Consider the following 18,607-nt stretch of genomic DNA (forward strand, 5'->3'; position numbering starts at 1 on the left):
TATTCCTCATAATATCCCAAATTAATTATCATATCTTTCTTTATGTATTAATTTAAAACATAAACTTCTCTTATCTACATGTGCAAATATATATAAAATCCACTACAACCCCAACACCTGTCTGCTGTGGATCCGTCCGAAACTGGGTAAACACAGATAACAACTCCCAGGGAGTAACCTTTTGATTTGAGCACTTAAAAACGACAGACGGACACCGGTCCGTGTGAGTCCTTTCCACTGTCACTGAGATACGTGGCTTTGTAAACTTCTCTCCGCTTGCAAGCCAGAAATAAAGAACACTCTTGTATTCCTTTGTATCAACAGTCTTTTATTACATAGGTTTGAACTTATTGATCAAGACTTAGACTTAAACCAACTCTTCTGCTTTGATCCTGGTTCAATTTCTATAACAAGGCACAAACGTGACTTATCTTCACAGCAATGGGTCGTGTTCAAAGACAACCAAAAGGCCTTTGTCTTGCCTGCTCGAGACGTGTCAGAAGAGGCCCTTTGCTGTTTGACCTGTCATAACCCTCACACACTGGCATCTGTTATCCCCCCCAAACAAATTCCCATGCCTAATCGGTGAAGCAAAACGAGAAGAATATGTTCCATAAAAGAAGAAGAAGAAACCATTCAAACGAGGTTTCCCTTGTTGTCTGGGAGGTTGTGCGTATGACAATGCAGGGAGGACATCCGGAAGCAGGCTCTCTCGGCGTGGGATGGCTGAACCCAATACTGAGACAATGAAGCAGCAGGTCGTGACTGATGTCCGGGGTAATATTCCGTCTGAAGCTCCGTGTGTTACAAATACAGTGGCACCGGGGGGAGCTGAAAAGTGCTTCCGAGACGATACTGCTGTAGATAAAACCGACTGGAGAATGCAGAGACAGTATTTCTGCTGCTGGTGTCATCAGCCGGTTAGATTCACACACCCGCAGATCGCTGAGGAATCTGGGCCCCGTTCAAAAGGGAAAGGGGCATCAGTGGAGACAAAGTGCATTTCTTGGCTGTAATCAGACTCATCAACAGGCGCAAATCAAGATCCAGCAGCGAAGCGCCCTCAGGTGGCCCATGGTGCCAAATTTGTCCACCTAATTTACCCCATCTTGAGCTCTCGGGGGCAATTTGCGGAAAGCGGCCCGCCGAGCACCTCGGGGGGGGGGGGGGGGGGAACGGAGGGAAGGTCGTGCAGCATGAGCCACAGGCTACGCTGCCTTAGAACTGATCTGAAAACTAAGAACTTTAACATATTTGAGCATATTTCTTCTGATGCGATAGGCCACTTCACTTCTACATTAAAGAGGTACTCAAAGATCGAGTCTTTTATTTGTTTGTTTGTTTTTTTCTTTCTTTTTAAAAAATGATTTCTAGCTTCCCAGTGATGTCTCCTCATCCAAACATTCAAATGTTGGTCGAAATACATGTTTCAGCATAAAAATGTTCCCAAACCCTTCTAAATGCATACTGCCACGTGACCTGAGGCAGGTTACTGAATCATGACTTTGGTACATAAATAAATAACTATATCCTTATTCCTTCAGTGTGTATTACCAACAGTAACTTAGATGGCGGTCGTATTGCTCCCAGTTTGGAGGAGCAGGATGGAAGCTGAGCAATGTACTGATGTGGACGCCACGTTATTTTGGATCCAATAGTCCAGCAACCTGTGTTCTGCAATGTTCAATAACTGATTTTGTCAATGGAGTCTCGTGGCTGTGATGAGCGACGTAACGTTTGCAGTTCCAAGGCGGAAAGTGCTGCTGTTTGGAGGTACAGTGGGGAAGATATTCTAAATATAGCGTACACTTCAACTGATATACTTTTATTTCCAGGTGGTACTTAACTTTTTGTTAAAAGGTGCTTTACCTCTCTAACGCTCTTTTCAAAGCCACCAGACTCCGTTGACAAAAACAGCTGTTTCCCCCTCACAGAACACAGGGCTATGCATACAACCACAGTGAGCACAGCTGGCAATGACTCAGTTAGTGCTCATGTTTACATTAGTTGCATTATTCCAAGTTTCTGTTTAATAAAAGCTGAAAGACATTTAAGTGTTTGGACATTACACTTGTTTACATTGGAAAGGTTAATTTCCATCACAATAACCGTTATTGATTTTTCCATTTCAAATACCCGCGCGAGGACGCAGATGGAGTTTTCAAGAACAGAGCGGGTGCCACCGCCATTGTGCCCTAGAGGTCGGTGGCAAGGAGAGAGAACTCACGGTGCCCTTGCTGTCATGTGACCATGGTAGGATATTGGTGTCATGTTGCGAACCATTACCCACAAACCACGAGGCTCGAGCTCAAACCAATTAATAAATCTAAAAATGTTTACTGTGAAATACCTGCATCCTTTTCTTAAAAGGGTTCAAATGAGAGTAGCAACATAACAAATATAGATGCTTCCAAATGGGGCAAGAAGGGTCCCTGATTGTTGAGAATTGTAGAGATTTGATGATTGTGAAAAATGAATCTTATAATGCCCCTTTTATACCTTTTATGTAAGCTAGCAAGCACTGTGGCTCTATGGCTATTAGTTGGTTGACTAATATATATGATTATTGCCTGCATAAAGACATTGATCGTAATTTGCACAATATTTATTTCATTTATGATGTCATGCAGGGTCAGATTTCTGAATGGGGGCCGGGGGACTCACTAGTGTGCTGAGAGTGCTTCAGTGGTCTGCTGTGGTGCTGGGTCTTCCTGGTATGACGTCCTCAAGAAAAACACAAATTAGACATTTTAACACACAAAAATGACTATATTTACAACATAAACGACAAAATAATCTGTCGTAATTCATCAGCGTGTTGGAGTTGGATCGAGAGAGGGGTCTGCAGAGGAGAATTTGGATGCCCTCGTCATGAATGCTGTCGGTTAGAGGTGCTGTTAATTCTGCTTATGCAGACGTGTAGGTGTCGAGCTATACGGCTCAATTCGAACGCACTCCCACACACTGTTGCTTCGTGCTGTTTATTCATCCCCATTTGTTCACAGATCACTGAGGACACCGCAGTCCACCAGCGAGAGGCTCGATCTACAGTATCATTTGGTTCGTACGCCCTCTGACGTTTCGGAGAATATTACAACGAACTTTGTGCGCGTTCCGAGCCGGCACGCCAGCAGCGGGCAGGCGTGGCCTCCCCACTCAAAGCGTATGTAGGCCACAGCTTCCAGTCAGAACCCAGTAAAGCTGGAGTGTGACTGGCTTTCTGCCCGACACTCTCAAGGGGCGAGGGGGGGGCGAATGAACGAATGAATGTGAGCTCGTTACCAGAGGACAGATGACTCGCCTGCCTCATTTCCACCGTCTTCTCTCATGGAGACCATTCCCTCTCCGAATAGAATAGAAGGAACAAGAGCGAGACAGATAGAGAGCTGGTCACTTCTGTCCGCAAACCGCCAATGGGATTCCAAGAGCACAACATCAGCTCCGATGCACACACACACGTCCTGTTATTGCTCAGGCCCGCTAATGGTACCACAGTGGAGGTTTGTTCTCTTCTGGGTTACTGACTTGTTTGTGATGTTGAGGTTGGAACGAAGATGCATAAACATCAGTCGGAAGAAACGAGTAAAACAAAAAAACGTACGCATTGCGACCGAACATAACGTGAACTAACAGAAAGAAGGCAATGTGAGCGATGTCATCATTTATTGATAAATAATCATCTTCTCGTGGTTGTTTTTTTTTAGCACCTCCAGTAAAAGGCACAGAGTGTGTATATTTTTAGAACGTGCCGCGGAACGCGTTCGAGAACAGATTGACTTATGCAGATGAGATCATGAATCTTTCACAGCTGCATGCAAAGAGGAGCGGCTTTGAGCTCCCCCGGTCGCTCTCAGCTGAGTTCACTAGATGGAGCTGAACCCCACGGGGACTGGCTGACAGTCATCAGAGAGCATGCTGGGAGAACATGCTTTTTGGAGAAATTCTCAGCGGGGGGCTGAGTTTTCACATGATGTAGGTGCTGCACGTGCATGCACAGACTGGCTGCCCGAACACAGTGCACTCTGGGGATTGTGGTTCAGAGTGACACGTTATTTAATCTGCATCTTATAACCTTGTTAGCACAGTAATAGCATGAAAGCATGCGCCTGATGTGCCAAGGCTTTTATGGCTGAAACAGTTGGGTCCCACTGACACATGAAGGGGCTGGAGCTCGACGGTGTCCAACAAACCTTAAAAGGAAAATTCACAGATTTTCAAAATATGTAAAAAAAATGCCCTGCAGTTGTCACAGATGCTCTCTGTGTTTCTGGTTCTTCCTTCATCTCAGCGCAGGCTGCTCATTCGTAGCTTTAGCGTGATCATGAACGAAGAAGTTATAAGACACCTGTTCTCTATCCGTGTGAAACAAGATGTCAACTTTGATTTAGTTGAACTTCTGTCGTCATTTGAACCCAAAAGACCATCTTTTCCTAATAAAAACTCAGTATTTCACATCTTTTCCTGATGTTTTGTTGCCTTTTTTCCCCGTGAAAGCTTTTTCCTGATCCGATGTGAGGTCGAGGTGAGGACAGGGATGTCGTATGTCTACAGATTGTTGTAACGCCTTCTGAGGCTAATTTGTAATTTGTGATATTGGGCTATACAAAATAAACTGAATTGAATTGAACCAAACTAAGTGGTTTTCTCTGAAGACAGTTTATTTTGAAAAGTTTTTCCAAATTACGTTCAGACTATAATGATTATAATGATAATGTTAATGTTACATAATAATAATAATAATGTTAACTTTATAACATAGCACTTTTCAAATAGGTTTACAAAATGGTTCAGACATGAAAACAGAAAATACGCATTGCAATGAAACAATGCATCGTGAAAGCAACCAGATAGTCCAGAACATCAGTATAGAAAGGGAAATGAGGCAGTTAATGAGACTTAGTGCGCAGCAAACAAACAAACAAACAAACAAACAAGGGAAAGCCACGATGAATCCTCGGAAAGTGAAGGAAATGTTTGCTGATAAACATCTTTGTGTGGTTGAGTTTTTAATGTTCATTTCATTATGCAAGGCAATCCCGAGATGCCACAGACATCGTGATGAGCAGCAGCCCTCTCATGCGAAGGTAGTTCTGCTTTTTGTTTAGTTTGAAGGTTTCCCTGCTTCTCGTGTTCGTGTCACTTCCTGTCCCTGGTGGGTTTTCCCTCTTTCTTTTCTGTGGATCACCGGTGTTGTATTTGTCCCGTCAGCCTCGTACTCTTGTGTCTGGTTGTCTGAATCCTTTCTCTGGTATTTGTTATGCCATCTTTTGTCAGTGGGTTGTCGGTTCGTGCGCCACGTTTCCTGGCTGTGTCCCTTCTGCCTTTCTTCTACTTGTCCCTGTGTACCTGAGCCCGTTTTATTTGTCATTTTGCTCATTTCTGGACTTCACTCGCTTCTTCCGATTTGCTTTTAAACTCAACAGCGTCACCTCCGGTGTACATATCGTTTGGTTCCTGTGTGTTTTTATGTGTCGGCCCTATTCTTACTACTTAATACTACTTCTTACTACGAAGCAAACCACATCTTTGCGGCGTTCCACGGCGGTGATATTGGGGCTCACTGTGGAAAACTTTATGTTAACTAAATGTTAGGTGGACGGAAATGTTCATTTGTACGCAACTGGAAGCAATTCAACCACGTAAGCTTGACACAGCAGTGGACCAAGAGGATGCGTTATGACCTACATCTTTTTCTTTTGAGTGGGGGGGAAATCAATGCCAATTTGAACCTTTCCCACTGAAGACCGAGCCAGATGTTAATGGATGTCAAGTTTTTTTATTTGTTCTGACCTTATGTAAATGGAAATACATATATATCTGCATGCAACAAGTACTTTTTCACAAGGGACACAGAAGCAGTGAAATAGAATTCAGCTTTTTTTTTTTTTTTTTTTTTACACCTGTGCTTTTCCTATAAAAAGGTCTGTAGGGTAAGATTTTGGTTCTATTCAGTGTCCTTCTAAACTGGCGCACCGGTGCAGACCTCTGTTCCACCGCCTGACAGTGAGATTGATGACACACCTGTCCAGGACCAAGGAGGCCCTCCATGGCCTCCGACGGCCCACACAGGTGTTTTCACTTAAGTGACCTGATTAGAGGTCTCCTCAGGACTTAGCACCCGCGAGCTCGATCACCAGAACATCAACCGGCAGCTGTCAGTTTGAACCCTTTAAGTCCGTGATTTGTTTTTTTACAGCACCACATTTTCTCTCTCTTTCACGTAACACAAATATGCAATAACTTTGTGTTTATGTGCAACGTTGCGATCCAGCTCACCTCAATTCTCAATGTTCCTCACACAAACGGGGCCACAGAGCTTTGAAGGGAAAACCCCCGCTGCCCAGCTATTTATCACAGGTGGTCTTGATTGCTTCTTCTGGATTGGACGGCTGGACTGGGTGTTGCTCCAATCAGAATCGCCGGACTGGAAGTGGGCTGGGCTGTGCCTGGTTTGAACCGGGATCACCGAAAATGAATGAAAGTTCAATTTCAGGAGGGAATCAACTTATTAGAGGCGTCCTAAAAATCGCTTAAATAAATCAAGATTCTTTCTCAGATTGTGAATTGATTCACAACTTACAAACATCTATTCTCATCAACTTTTTTACTTACTAAAGAACAGATATGGCATTACAATATTACAATTCATTTGAATTGTTTGAAATAGTAAAAAATGGTGAATGGCTTTCCATCTTCTCTTCTTCTTCCGACCACTCAAGGTGCTTTCACACAATGTGTCATCATTCACACACTGATGGGCAGGGGCCGCCATGGAAGGTGCCGCCTGAACCATCAGGATTCAGACAGAAGACGACATAAAGGTACAAAAGATTGAATCTCTGTCTCGTTAAGAAGCCGTTGTGTTTACAGTCAACTGGATGCAATGCAATGAGTACAGATGATGCCTACATTGTGTGGTTATACCACTGTCTTCCCCTCTCCCTTCTCTGGAGGGATACTGATCCCAGGCGTCATTTTCTGTGATACTGTTCTTCGTATTCCCCACAAAAGTCTTTGTAACTTAGTTTAGTATGCGGAGGCATCATTGCCTTAGCCCCCGGACCGCAGGAATGTGAGGTAATTATGGTAATCGAGGAACGAGAGACAGACTCAGAGAACATATAATACACTGGAGGGTTCCAGGAGTTTAGTCAAACTCCCCTCGGACGCGACATGTTATATAATACTTCAAATTGCTTATCAGCTGTATACAAATAGAGCAAATGAATAGTGTACATTTGCTCTGAAGAGGATGATGGATAGTACATGTTCTTGGTGAAACCCTGAGCTTCTGTCTGTTATCATCAGAGCAAAAATGTGGATTTTGATGGTCCCCAGTGGATGAACCGTCTCTGTTAGTTGGCAACTTTGGATAGACAACATGAGTAGTTTTGTTTTGGAAATATAACCTTGATGTCAATATCAAGCCTGTCGGGTAACGGTAGAATAAAGATGCCCCATTAAAATGTCTAATGGGTCTAATCGAGGTGGTGGTAAGTTTCATCTGGTCATAAATTACCTTTTTATTAATTTTTTTTACAATACACTTTTTAGATCTTGGTCGTTTTTAATTATACATAATTAAATATACTTGTTTGTGTAATTTGAACATAAACCAAAGTGTAAAAACGTTGTTGTTTTACAAGGGGGTCATGTGATTGATCTTTTGAACTCATTTCAGAAATTTGATAAGCATATATTTCGCAAAAATGTTAAAATATTCCTATTAAAGATTTGGTCTTTTGGCTCCTAAACATCTCTTTGTAGAGCGGTTGGAACATACAAAGGGATGGAGAAAAAGCCTCTCAATCTTTCCAAATTGTTGTTATTTCCATATTGTCGAGTGCTTGACAAACAAATGCGATGACTATCACAAAAAGTGTAAGGTACATTTTTCTGAATCAGTCATTCACCTTGTGTGGAACGATCGTATCCAATACACTATTATTGTAAGATAACAACACAGATGCTCTGTAGTTCCGAGATGACACACTTTATTACACCTTTCAGCCGTGTTACCTTTCACAATAAAAGCCTGAGACATATTCACAACTGTTTACCAGAACCTACTAAAGGAAACTCAATGAAATCGCTGACAGTAGCTGAGGCCACAACACATTTTTTGTTTTCACCATCACAGACACATCACGGGGCCTAAAGAGAGCAGATCACCCGTTACGATTCAAATGTAGTTTCTCATTAATTTATGAGCTAGCTAAGATGGATAATTGCAGTCGAAGAATATTGTGTTAATTGATTACTCACATTTATAGCTGCAAATCGTCTCGGAACAATGAGTCACTCACAACTAATAAGCCGTAAATGTGCATTTGTACATTTATTTTGGTTCAGACAATCCATTGGAGGTGTGTAATAAGAGCTGCTGACAAAGCAAGTTATCCCTGGCCGGCCAAACACATCACGATTAATAGTCATTGGTGTGTAAATGTGTCTCATCCTCCCCGGGACCTCAGAAGCTGGTGTGACTTGAGTTTCTGAACCGACCCACATCATCTCATTTCTCTAGGCTCCACGTGAGACTCGGTGGTCTACATGCTACATTGCAGTTGCTTCTTCGCCACACCAGCAATAAAACAATGCACCAGGTTTCCCAATATTCTGTTCCCTTCGGAGTACATCATTTGACATCCAACACAAATTTTTTGATGGCACACCCACCCACGGTGAACAACTCAAATCCTAGAAGTCATAACTCATGGGCAGCCATCACATCAGACATTCTAGACGTCTAATGCATTTGTATACACTCTGACCTTCTGTAAAGTGTTTTGCATTCGCTTAATTTGAAACAAAAAGAGTGCCATAAATCTGTGGTGTTAGAGATGATAAATGGCCATCATCGGGGGCTTCAGGTGGTTTGAGAAGAAACTGAGCGCATCCTGTCCTCAGTTTGTTGCTCTCGCTGTACGAGGTTGAAACACGATGCCCACGACCGAACTGCAGCAAAAACATCATTCAATATTGATCCTCAGCAGATAAAGAGCTAGTGTACTTCATCTGGCATCCATTATTCACGAGCATCCTTTACCCGTGATATGCAGCGCTTAACGTCTCGTTGCATTGCACAGTTCACTTGAACAGGCGTCCGAAACGTCTCCGTGCACGAGGTGCAACAAGTTCATCACACGGCTCGCTCGAGAGGAGAGAGTACAACCCTCTAGTCCGGGGAAAGAGTGCTACGTCACACTCGAGTACAAGTACCGTGACTTTAAATACATTTTACCAAAGTAAAAGTCCCTGCATAAACTTGTACTTTGACAAAAGTAAAAAGTAGGTCAGAAAATAAAATGCAGTACTCCATGAGTCATAGCAGTGTGCACTGGGGCCTTAATTGCCCTAACCCACTGCCTCACACGCCTCACCTTTAATTACAAGTGATGGATTATTAATCCCTTTAAACTTTATGCATTGTAAATCTTGTATTGTGTATCTTGTAAAGCATTTTAAATGTGTTTTTATGTTAATGTCTGGAATCTGACACACTGATAAAAGTTTTTAAAAAATTAAGAAACAATGCGAGTAAAAAAAAAGAAGAAAAATGGACATTTTCAGCTTGGTTATCAAACTACTAAAACACAATGTTTGAGTTTGAAACTTATTTTTCTGCTGCTTTATCAGCCTCATCCTGACCACACGGGTTGTAGGATTCTGTGTTCCTCTACCCCCATCTAGTGGAATACACGTGAAAGTACAGACAACAAAAAAAGAAGAAGAAATTAATGCCACTGGAATGTGGTCTCGGACAATATCTTTAAATTCCTTTAAGATTCAAAGATAGATTTATGATCCCTTTAACTGTGTTTTTTGGAAATTTGTCACAGACCCCAATGCTACATGTGTAAAAAAAAAGGTAATACTTAACCTTATCTAACAAATAACAGGGTCTGCTTCTTCGGAAAACACGTCATTAGTCATCAAAGGTATTTATAAGCAGCTCTTATAAAAAAGTCATGACGTTTTTTGGGGTTGTTAAGAGACCTCCAACAGACCACCGGGGTCGATCGAAAAGAGTCAAATGACGTCGTGATTTTCACATTTTCACATTTTTTTTTATTGTAAAGGTGGTTTCTTAGAAAATAGTCATGTGGTACAGGTTGCAAGGACATCAAGAAAAGAGGCCTGAAAACAGAAAAGAGTGAAGGCAAGAAAGTCACGAGAACATCGACAGAAAATAGAACTTTGGTGATGACGTTCTTATTTAAACAGAAAAAAAAGGTGACAATCATATTATTATTATATATATATTTTTTTACAGATCACTCTCATCGTGGCAACACGATGGAAAGGGCAATATATAAAAAAAGAAGCAGAGTGTGTTGTAACCGAGTAACAGTCTACAGCGCGTTGAGCCGCGTTCCCAGACCTCTTCTGCAACTCAGCTCACGCAGCGCGGCCATCAGAGCAACGTGTTTAAAGACGACATCGACGGCAGAGAAAGCATAATGTCCAAACCAAACAGAGTCATACCGCATGCTAACAGAAGGGCTTCCACGAGGGTTCAATGATACATCAGCTGAAACGACGAGATCAACAGCAGGACAGTATATAAAGACTAACTTTAACAGTATAAAACATCTCTATTTAAACGTATCTGCCTAGTAGGGAAAGTGTTTTTTTTGTTTTAGTACTTACATAGTAGTGTCATGTATACGTGTTGGTTAGATAGGAGATAAAGAGCACATCCATAAGTCTTTAGAGACTTCCTCTGTGAGCGTCTATGTCTTGCAAAAAAAAAATTAAATCCTACATTACTTTAGATTGTTAGTTTTTCCTTTCTCAATTAGCTGAGTTAGCAACGTAAACGTATCTGTACGAGGGCTGAACGTGGTTTTAAAATGACTCCTCTTTTTCAAACTAATGCTCTGCAGTAACTCATCTGAGAGGAAAACCATCTTTGATTTAGTGACACATGAGATCCATATGTTGTGGATCTTTCACATTATGTTCAATTCATAACAGAGTAGAAAAAACACTGATACACTTTACAATCAACCCAAATAGTGTGAAGTAATTGTGTTGACTGGGATACATTTGGAGCAGATTATTTCCTGTGACTATTGCATCAGAGCTGAGTTGTTATTCTAACAATAATACATATTTAATAGCTCCGTTTGTTTTAACGGCGTACTTTTCTATTACATGCTCTGTGGATTGATTTGAAGACGTGCATCTCCCATCCGTAATACATGGGCGACCCCTAGTGGGGGTCTGCACCCTTAGGTTGGGAACCGGTGGATTACTCTGACCAACAGTATTTAAAATAGTTCAAGTTAGAAATCAGATTCAGTATCGGTCAGAAACTACGCAGACGATTTTGGCCTCCTTACCCTCAATTGCAAAACTACTGTAGTTGTTATTTGTGTGTTTTTTTGCAGGACACAGACTTGACTCTCTAATACTTCCATTGTGGTCTAAAGTAAATGCCAGCCCTGGTAACTACATGCCTACAATGGCTTCACTAAACAGCACATTATCATCTCCTCCTTTTCTCCCCCCTTCGCCTCTTCTCATCTAAACTCATATCTCGTCTCCAAAAAGTGTCACACTAGCCCCCCCCCACCCCACCCCACCCCACCCTCCCTGTACACAGTCGCGCTCCCCCCTAGCAGGGGTGAACGTTACAGGCGCGGATCTCCTTCCGGTCCTGGCAGCCGGCCGTCAGGGCGCCCTTGGCTCTTTTCTTCGCCGCCATGAAGCGCTCCTGGATGCCCCCCTCGCACGGCTTGGTGCAGTCCGTCCAGGCGGTCCACGGCCGCATCCTGCAACCTGAAACACAAGCGTCTCAACTCTGGGCCTCCTGTAGCCAAGCTAGCGTAACGCATCGTTCCCAACCAACCTGTCTGCTCCTCGGCCGCCGCGTCTCTTCCCTGTTTGCCCCGCCTCCTTCTCTGTCCACCTCCTGCACCGCCGCCGCCTCCTCCTCCTCCTCCTCCTCCTCCTCTCTCCTCCTTCGCTTTCGTCCGGCACTTCCTGATCTTGCACTTCTTCCTCTGGATGGTCTCGGGGCAAGCCCCGCCCCCGAACTGCGGCTCCAGTTTGACCATACGGGTCCGAATGGTGTGTCCTTTGCCGCAGGACTTGTTGCACTCGGACCACTCGGACCACTCGGAGACCATGCAGTCGACGGCTGGAAGGGAGAACGAGGGGAAACCAGGCCAGACGAAGGAGCGTCAAGGAACTAATACAAGCGCGGGAAACCTTTCGTGGCACGTGTCTTCAAAAACACGTTTTTTGAGTGTTTCTTAGCGTTCCTGTGCCCTTCCCTCCCGGTGTCGTTGCATTCCACTGAAAACTCAAGTGAACTTGTGCTACATCAGTTTGTGAAAAGAAGTTCAAGTGTAAACTAAGGTGACAAAAAGCCCATTTCTATCATTCTAAAAGTCCCGTGCTTCAGGTACTCACGGCATTCGGGCAGCATGCACTTCTCCGTCTGCTCCAGCTCCTCGGAGCACCCCGCGGGATCCGACTTCAGCATCCTCTGGCGCGTTCGCAAGCCCCGCCCACACGTCACGCTGCACTCGGTCCAGTCGGACCAGGGCGACAGCATGCAGGGGAGGCTATCTGCAAACAAGCACAGGCAAGCAAGCACGTATGCTCCCGTTAGGCGAGGCCGCTAATTATTCCTCTTCAAGAAAACGTCATGAAGCTCGAAACCTGATTGGTGCTCACGTGCAGTGTCTCCCTCATCAGTGAGCTCGTGCACTACAGTGACGTGAGTTGAGCTCAAGTGTACATTTACAAACAGACGCTCATTATTTGCAGTTTAAAGTCTGTGTCAGTCCAAACGTTTTTTATCCTTTTAGACATTTGTTAGGTAGCATATGAACTCTTGAGTTCATGAGTTATGGCCAAGAATATGTTTTGCGAGGTCACAGTGACCTTTGACCGCCAAATTCAAATCAATCGATCGTAAAGTAAAACATAAATAAATATAAAACTTCTTATGTGGGATGAACTAAACTAAACTGGACTGCTTGGTTGAAACGTGCCACAAGTGGGTGTTTTGTGCCAGATATGCTGAGATGTCACCGTTCCCGAGGATAGGACGAACCTGAGGTCACATTGACACATTGACCTTTGAACACCATAATCTATAATCAGTTCATCCTACCAAGCTAAATTTGAAGAAAAATCCCCTCTGACATCTCAAGTTCACGTTCAGCTGTAATACAAGTCCTTTTTTTTTTTACTTACGACATTCTGGCATCATGCATTTCTCCACTTCTGCCACCTCGGTCTTGCACATGGATCCGTCCACAGGGGGCATCTTCACCATGCGCTCGCGTCTCCTCATGCCCAAGCCACAGGTGACGCTGCAGGGGTCCCACTCAGCCCACTCGGTCACCACGCAGCTGCTGGGTGCTGTGGAGAAGATACACAACACCAACAACACACATTTAGTATTCCGGTGTTTCCCGATGTTCCACCAACAAGAAGTTTTGGGATAAACTAACTTTATAGCCGGAAGCGTCAGAATAACCTGTCAACGTTTTTTTCCTTTTTCTTTCTGGGGGTATTACTCCATTTAAATGGTGCACCTAACTAGATAAGAAATAAATAAAAAATGCACTTACTAAACTCATATTACATTATTACTAGACCCTACGTCATGGAATAATAATAAAGTCCCTTATGAAATCGGTTCTCTAGTCACGCAGCATTACAATAAAAAGAAAAGGCCTCACAGCATTCATCGTTGACGACACACTTCTCCGTCTCCTCCGTCTGGAGCTGGCAGAGCGAGCCGTCCTCGGGATACTGTTTGACGTAGCGCTCTCTAGACCTCATGCCCATCCCACAGGACACGCTGCAGGCCGACCAGCTGATCCACTCCGACATCATACACGTGGATGGCTCTGTCCACCGGGGGAGAACGACAGATGCTTTCAGAAGGACATACCGAGACATTTCACATCTATTTATCTTTGCCGGTTAATTATTAGAAAACGGTTCTGGGTTTCTGTTGAAACATGTAGACTTGTACCCAGTGGCAACAGGAAGACTTCTTTATGAGGTGGAACGGTTCCCTCACCTGAGGATATTATATATTATTTGTGAAATGAAGAAAAAAAGAAAAGAAGATATCATCCGTGGCTGTCATGTTGGCCTGGACCTGTACTTCATGTTTAATGTGGATTCAGTGAACTCCGATCCATAGTATCTTCTCTCATCCTGGACCCCGCTACCGGGCATATGATGTTCTCGATGTTACATTTACTAAGCAGATATCTTTTTTTTCCAAACACATATATATTGGTGTTCAATTCGGTGTAAAAGAGAAACGTGTGTTCGGTGTAGTGGTACATTGTCCTTAGTGTAGGTGTGAGAATATCTGCTTCCGTGACATGTCATCAGTTTATTTTGTTTATCTATCAGAAGCAGCACAATCTACGCTCGGTTGCAATGCATTCTGGGACGATGCGGAGAATCCAGTACAGCAGGAGGGACCACCGCCAACTGGACCGCGGTTACCATCAGCACTGATTGGACGTCCACATAACTGCTTTTTCAGGGGAGCTCAGGAAAATATAACGATTCTTAGTTTCGGGCGATTACACACTGATTAAAACATAGTTATGAATATTTTATTCAATGTCATGTCAACCCCTAGATGTTACACACTGTTCCTTGAAGTCTTTGTATTTGGAAGTCCAAATGGGAATCAATGGGAATTATTTATTCTTTGGGCTCACATGGACCTGGAAGTTGTAATTCCATGGTTCGGCCACTAGGGACATAGTCTTTGCTGTCGGGGACTTGGTTGAACCCGGGTCCTCCGGTTACAGGACAGTCTTCCTCCACGCCACACCAGCCTCGTCCCTAACGGCGTCTTCAGTCTGTTTAAATTGTTGCCACTTTCATAAAAAAGCTCCTCCTCAGAATCGTCCTTGGCTCTCTTTTTAACAAGGCAAGTTGCCTGAAGGACAGTCCTCCTCACAGCGGGGGCCTGAGGGAGTGAAAGTCAATATGTGTGACCCCCGGCTGCTCTATCAGCCGGAAAGTGAAATGCAGCTTCTCTGGCTTTAACTCCACACGGGTGTACTTTATCACTGTTAGCCGGGCCCCGGCGCCGCGAGATCTCCCTATCCCTCACTTACGGAGAGTCTGCCGGCCCTTTGATGCCGTCTCAGTAAACGCCTCTTCTGAGAGGGGGGGGGGGGGGGGGGGGAGGGGAGAGGAGAGAAGAAGAGTCGAGTCGATGAACCGAACCGTGGAAAAGAAGTTGCATTGAGAAATCACCCGAGAGCGCCATTGCTTACCGGCGGCGTCCTAACAAAGCAGAGCTGAGCGTTGTGCTGATAAAAGATACCGCTATCTCCGAAACAGGGCCTCGAACGGGGCCTCGAACGGGGCCTCGAACGGGGCCTCGAACGGGGCCTCCAGAGAGCCAAAGTGTTTCCCAGGGACATCAACCAATCCGTGAACCGCGCAATTATCAATCTCGCTCACGGCGCTCTCAATGAAAACAAAGGAAGGTGCTCCGGAGCAAGAAGCTATTGCTGTCAGATATAGCGATAAGAACAGGTGTGTGTGTGTGTGTGTGTGTGTGTGTGTGTGTGTGTGAAGCACTGTCAGCCTTGGACAATCTAAGCTCCACTCATCCGATGACTGATTGACATTAAGAGAGCGAGGGGAAGGGGAAGACGGGCGCTGCCTGTCAGCATTTGTTCCAAACTGACAAGTGGAAATTTGGGTTTGGTTTATGGGTGTGTTTGTTTTGCAAGGGGGAGGGGGGGGGGGCATCAAACTGACATCTTAGACAGAAATCAGTATGAAAAGTTTCTCCTCCGACAACAGCGAGAGAGGAAAAGATTAGTCCAATTTCCCAGCGATATCTCTGCTTAGTAGTTGTTGCTCGTGTCTTCGCATCCCCACTTTGTTTCTGCCTCTTGATGAACACACGATAACCCTCGAGTCCCATCACCCGCACCAGAACAACACGATGGGTTCGAGTTCTTTAAAGTCAAAAGACAAACAAACACATTTCATTTCAGGTGTCGGCATCCCGGATGCAGGAGGACGCTCGGCGCCACCAGCCGGTCCAACATAATGTACCATGTTCCCGTGAAGTAGTCGGGGGAACCCAAATCCCCCACGTTTACTCTGTGTGATGAGGGATTTGTATTTTATTCTGACAGATCCTCTCGATGTAACCACAGCTGCTGCAGGTGTGTGTGGGCTTCACTGACTCCCCCCCCCCCCCCCCCCCCCCCCTCCCCCCACCCCCGGCTCCTTCTTCACGCACACGCTGCATAATCATTCACAACAACGATCCCCATAGTCGCGCAACGGCTACACAAAACAATTCCACTGGGCCGTGAAATATAAACGAGGCCGCGGCGGCTTTGTGTTTCCACCTGCGGATCAGCCACAATGAACCATCCACTTTGGGTTTTAGTCACGACGAGATGAATACCTGAGCTTTAATCTGCTTATTATTTTGAGGGCTCGCTGAGCAAAGGAAAACAAGGATTACGAGCAAAAGAATAAATGCCGTCTTTTGTTTTTTTTAAATGCCAATTTGTGCGGCAGAAGACAATGATACCAGCGTGTTTATATTCATATGTTTGGAGGCAAACAATTCTTGTTTTTTTCAGGAGTGTACATAAAATGAATGTGGAGTATATCCACAGAGAAGGTTGGATGGGTGTGTAACTGTGCCGTGTGGTCCATTGGATCTCCTGCAATTCCAATTCTGAAATAAATAATGCAATGAAGACGCATTTTTTGTTATTGTTGTTTCTCTGGGATGAACTAATAAGAAAGCGCTCTGTAGTCTTTGTCATTGTGACGGCGGTACGTTTGTAAGACATTTGGTTAGAACTGGTGGCCGTACGGCGAACACAACTGAAAGATTGTCTGTAGAAATATACGACATATTTGTGAATTCTGGTACATTTTATAAACCTAAAAAAAAGAGTTTAACGTCTACCGGCAGGCCCCGGGAACCCGACTCCTGCCCCCGCCGCCGAGTTTCAGAGAGCTGGGGGTGATCAAACGACAACACTCACTCTCAGCGGTTTCCCTGTTATGAGAAATACTTTCAAAAACGACAAAAACGGGTCAAATATGCCGCTGTCTACAGTTCCGTATGGGGCCGAAGATAGTGCAGAGGGAACTATTAAGAACAAGACAAGGGAGGATATTTGGTCAATTATGTCAGGGCTGCAACATTTTTCAATTTAGAATGGTATTCACTGAGTTTATGGATGTAAATGAGTCCGGTCGCATCTGATTTGCATGAAATGCTGCTCAATGAGATCTTTTGTCTGGAAAAGGAAAATAAAGTATGTCTGCCTGCTCGTAAAGCTGCTTGCGTATTCACAACGCCAGAGGAAGGTGTGTGATAATATATGCATACATATAAATACTGTAGATTTTTTTCATTATATCATAACATATATTGCAGAGAAAACCAGATATGTTTCCAATATTGTGCAGCTCTAAGTCTTCCTGTCTAAAGAATGAATGTCTGAACCATCCGTAGACAGCGTTGCTAACCGACCCTCACGCAGTATCTTCAGTGTTGTGGACTGCGGCGTGCACTCACTTCGGTGGCGGCTGGACGAATAACTATTATCTCCTTGAAACAAGTATAATAAAAATAAAAAAGTGGCGCGCTCCAGGTTTTCACCAGTGGTAATGCTCATTAGTGAAATACGGCTTCCCATTTTTGGCCCCGTTCAGAGGGAATTAAAGAGCAGTTACATGCCATGCGATGAGTGCAATAGTCGGAAGCACCGAGACGCAAACAAATAAATATTATTTATCGAAAGGAAACTCTTCCAAATCCTCCATTATTTATATCTAAATGACTCTATAAAATCAACCCAGCACGAGCGCCAATGATCACTCGCATAGAACCTAAAGTGGAGCGCCTTATTGCTCAAGGACGTCCACCTCCATTTCCCCAGTAGGCGCAGTGATTAACAACTGTACCCCCCCCACCCACCCTCTACTACTCATAAGGCCACTGAACTGTGTCTATGTGTGTGTTTTTTTACCCTCAATGCTGCATCCCGGCCCCATGCAGGGCTGGAAATCTTGGGTGTGGGGACACGGCACGCTGAGGTCCAGCTGGGCCTTCAGCATCCTCTGCCTCATCCTGCGGCCCTTTTCGCACGTCGCGCTGCTACAGGCCGACCAGGGAGACCAGCCCGAGTAGATGCACGTCTCTGGTGTGTCATCTGAGAGAGAAACACAGGCGTTAACAAGGAGGAAGAGGCATTATGATATGTCCGTTGGGCTGACACTGACTGTGTAACATCGTACCCACAGGTGATTACTGCAGGTACTGGACCACAAGAGGCCACCGAGTGACATCCGAGGGGAGGGAGAGGAGAGTGTGATTTGTGAATGTCTCGCCCAATTATCAGCGGTAGCTGGAGCTCCAAGAAGTAGTAGAAGGACTGGCTTCAATTAAAAGTGCTCTCTTGTGGTATTAGGGAGCCAGAGAAAATGAGAGAGAGAGAGAGAGAAAGAAGCGAGAGAGTCTATATTGCGGGGCCCCGGGGAAGAACCCTGAGCGGGGGCAATTCTCCCAGATAACGTGTAATGACAAGAGGAGGATGAGGGAACAAAGGAA

At 44.5% G+C, this 18,607-nt stretch overlaps 1 protein-coding gene across 1 annotated transcript in view; it reads right to left on the reverse strand.

The window, feature by feature from the left end:
• Nucleotides 1-10,881: 10,881 nt before the first annotated feature.
• Nucleotides 10,882-18,607, reverse strand: part of LOC117732839 (spondin-1-like) — an 81,365-nt gene continuing 73,639 nt past the window's right edge. Inside the window, exons 11-16 of the mRNA XM_034536043.1 lie at nucleotides 18,027-18,209; nucleotides 13,707-13,877; nucleotides 13,216-13,383; nucleotides 12,424-12,582; nucleotides 11,858-12,148; nucleotides 10,882-11,787 (exon numbers count right to left, since the gene is read on the reverse strand). Of these exons, the coding sequence (XP_034391934.1) occupies nucleotides 11,624-11,787; nucleotides 11,858-12,148; nucleotides 12,424-12,582; nucleotides 13,216-13,383; nucleotides 13,707-13,877; nucleotides 18,027-18,209 (1,136 nt within the window). The 3' untranslated portion in view covers nucleotides 10,882-11,623. The remainder of the gene's footprint in view (nucleotides 11,788-11,857; nucleotides 12,149-12,423; nucleotides 12,583-13,215; nucleotides 13,384-13,706; nucleotides 13,878-18,026; nucleotides 18,210-18,607) is intronic.

The sequence above is a fragment of the Cyclopterus lumpus genome, chromosome 6 (genome assembly GCF_009769545.1).
Source record: "Cyclopterus lumpus isolate fCycLum1 chromosome 6, fCycLum1.pri, whole genome shotgun sequence".
Classification (NCBI taxonomy): domain Eukaryota; kingdom Metazoa; phylum Chordata; class Actinopteri; order Perciformes; family Cyclopteridae; genus Cyclopterus; species Cyclopterus lumpus.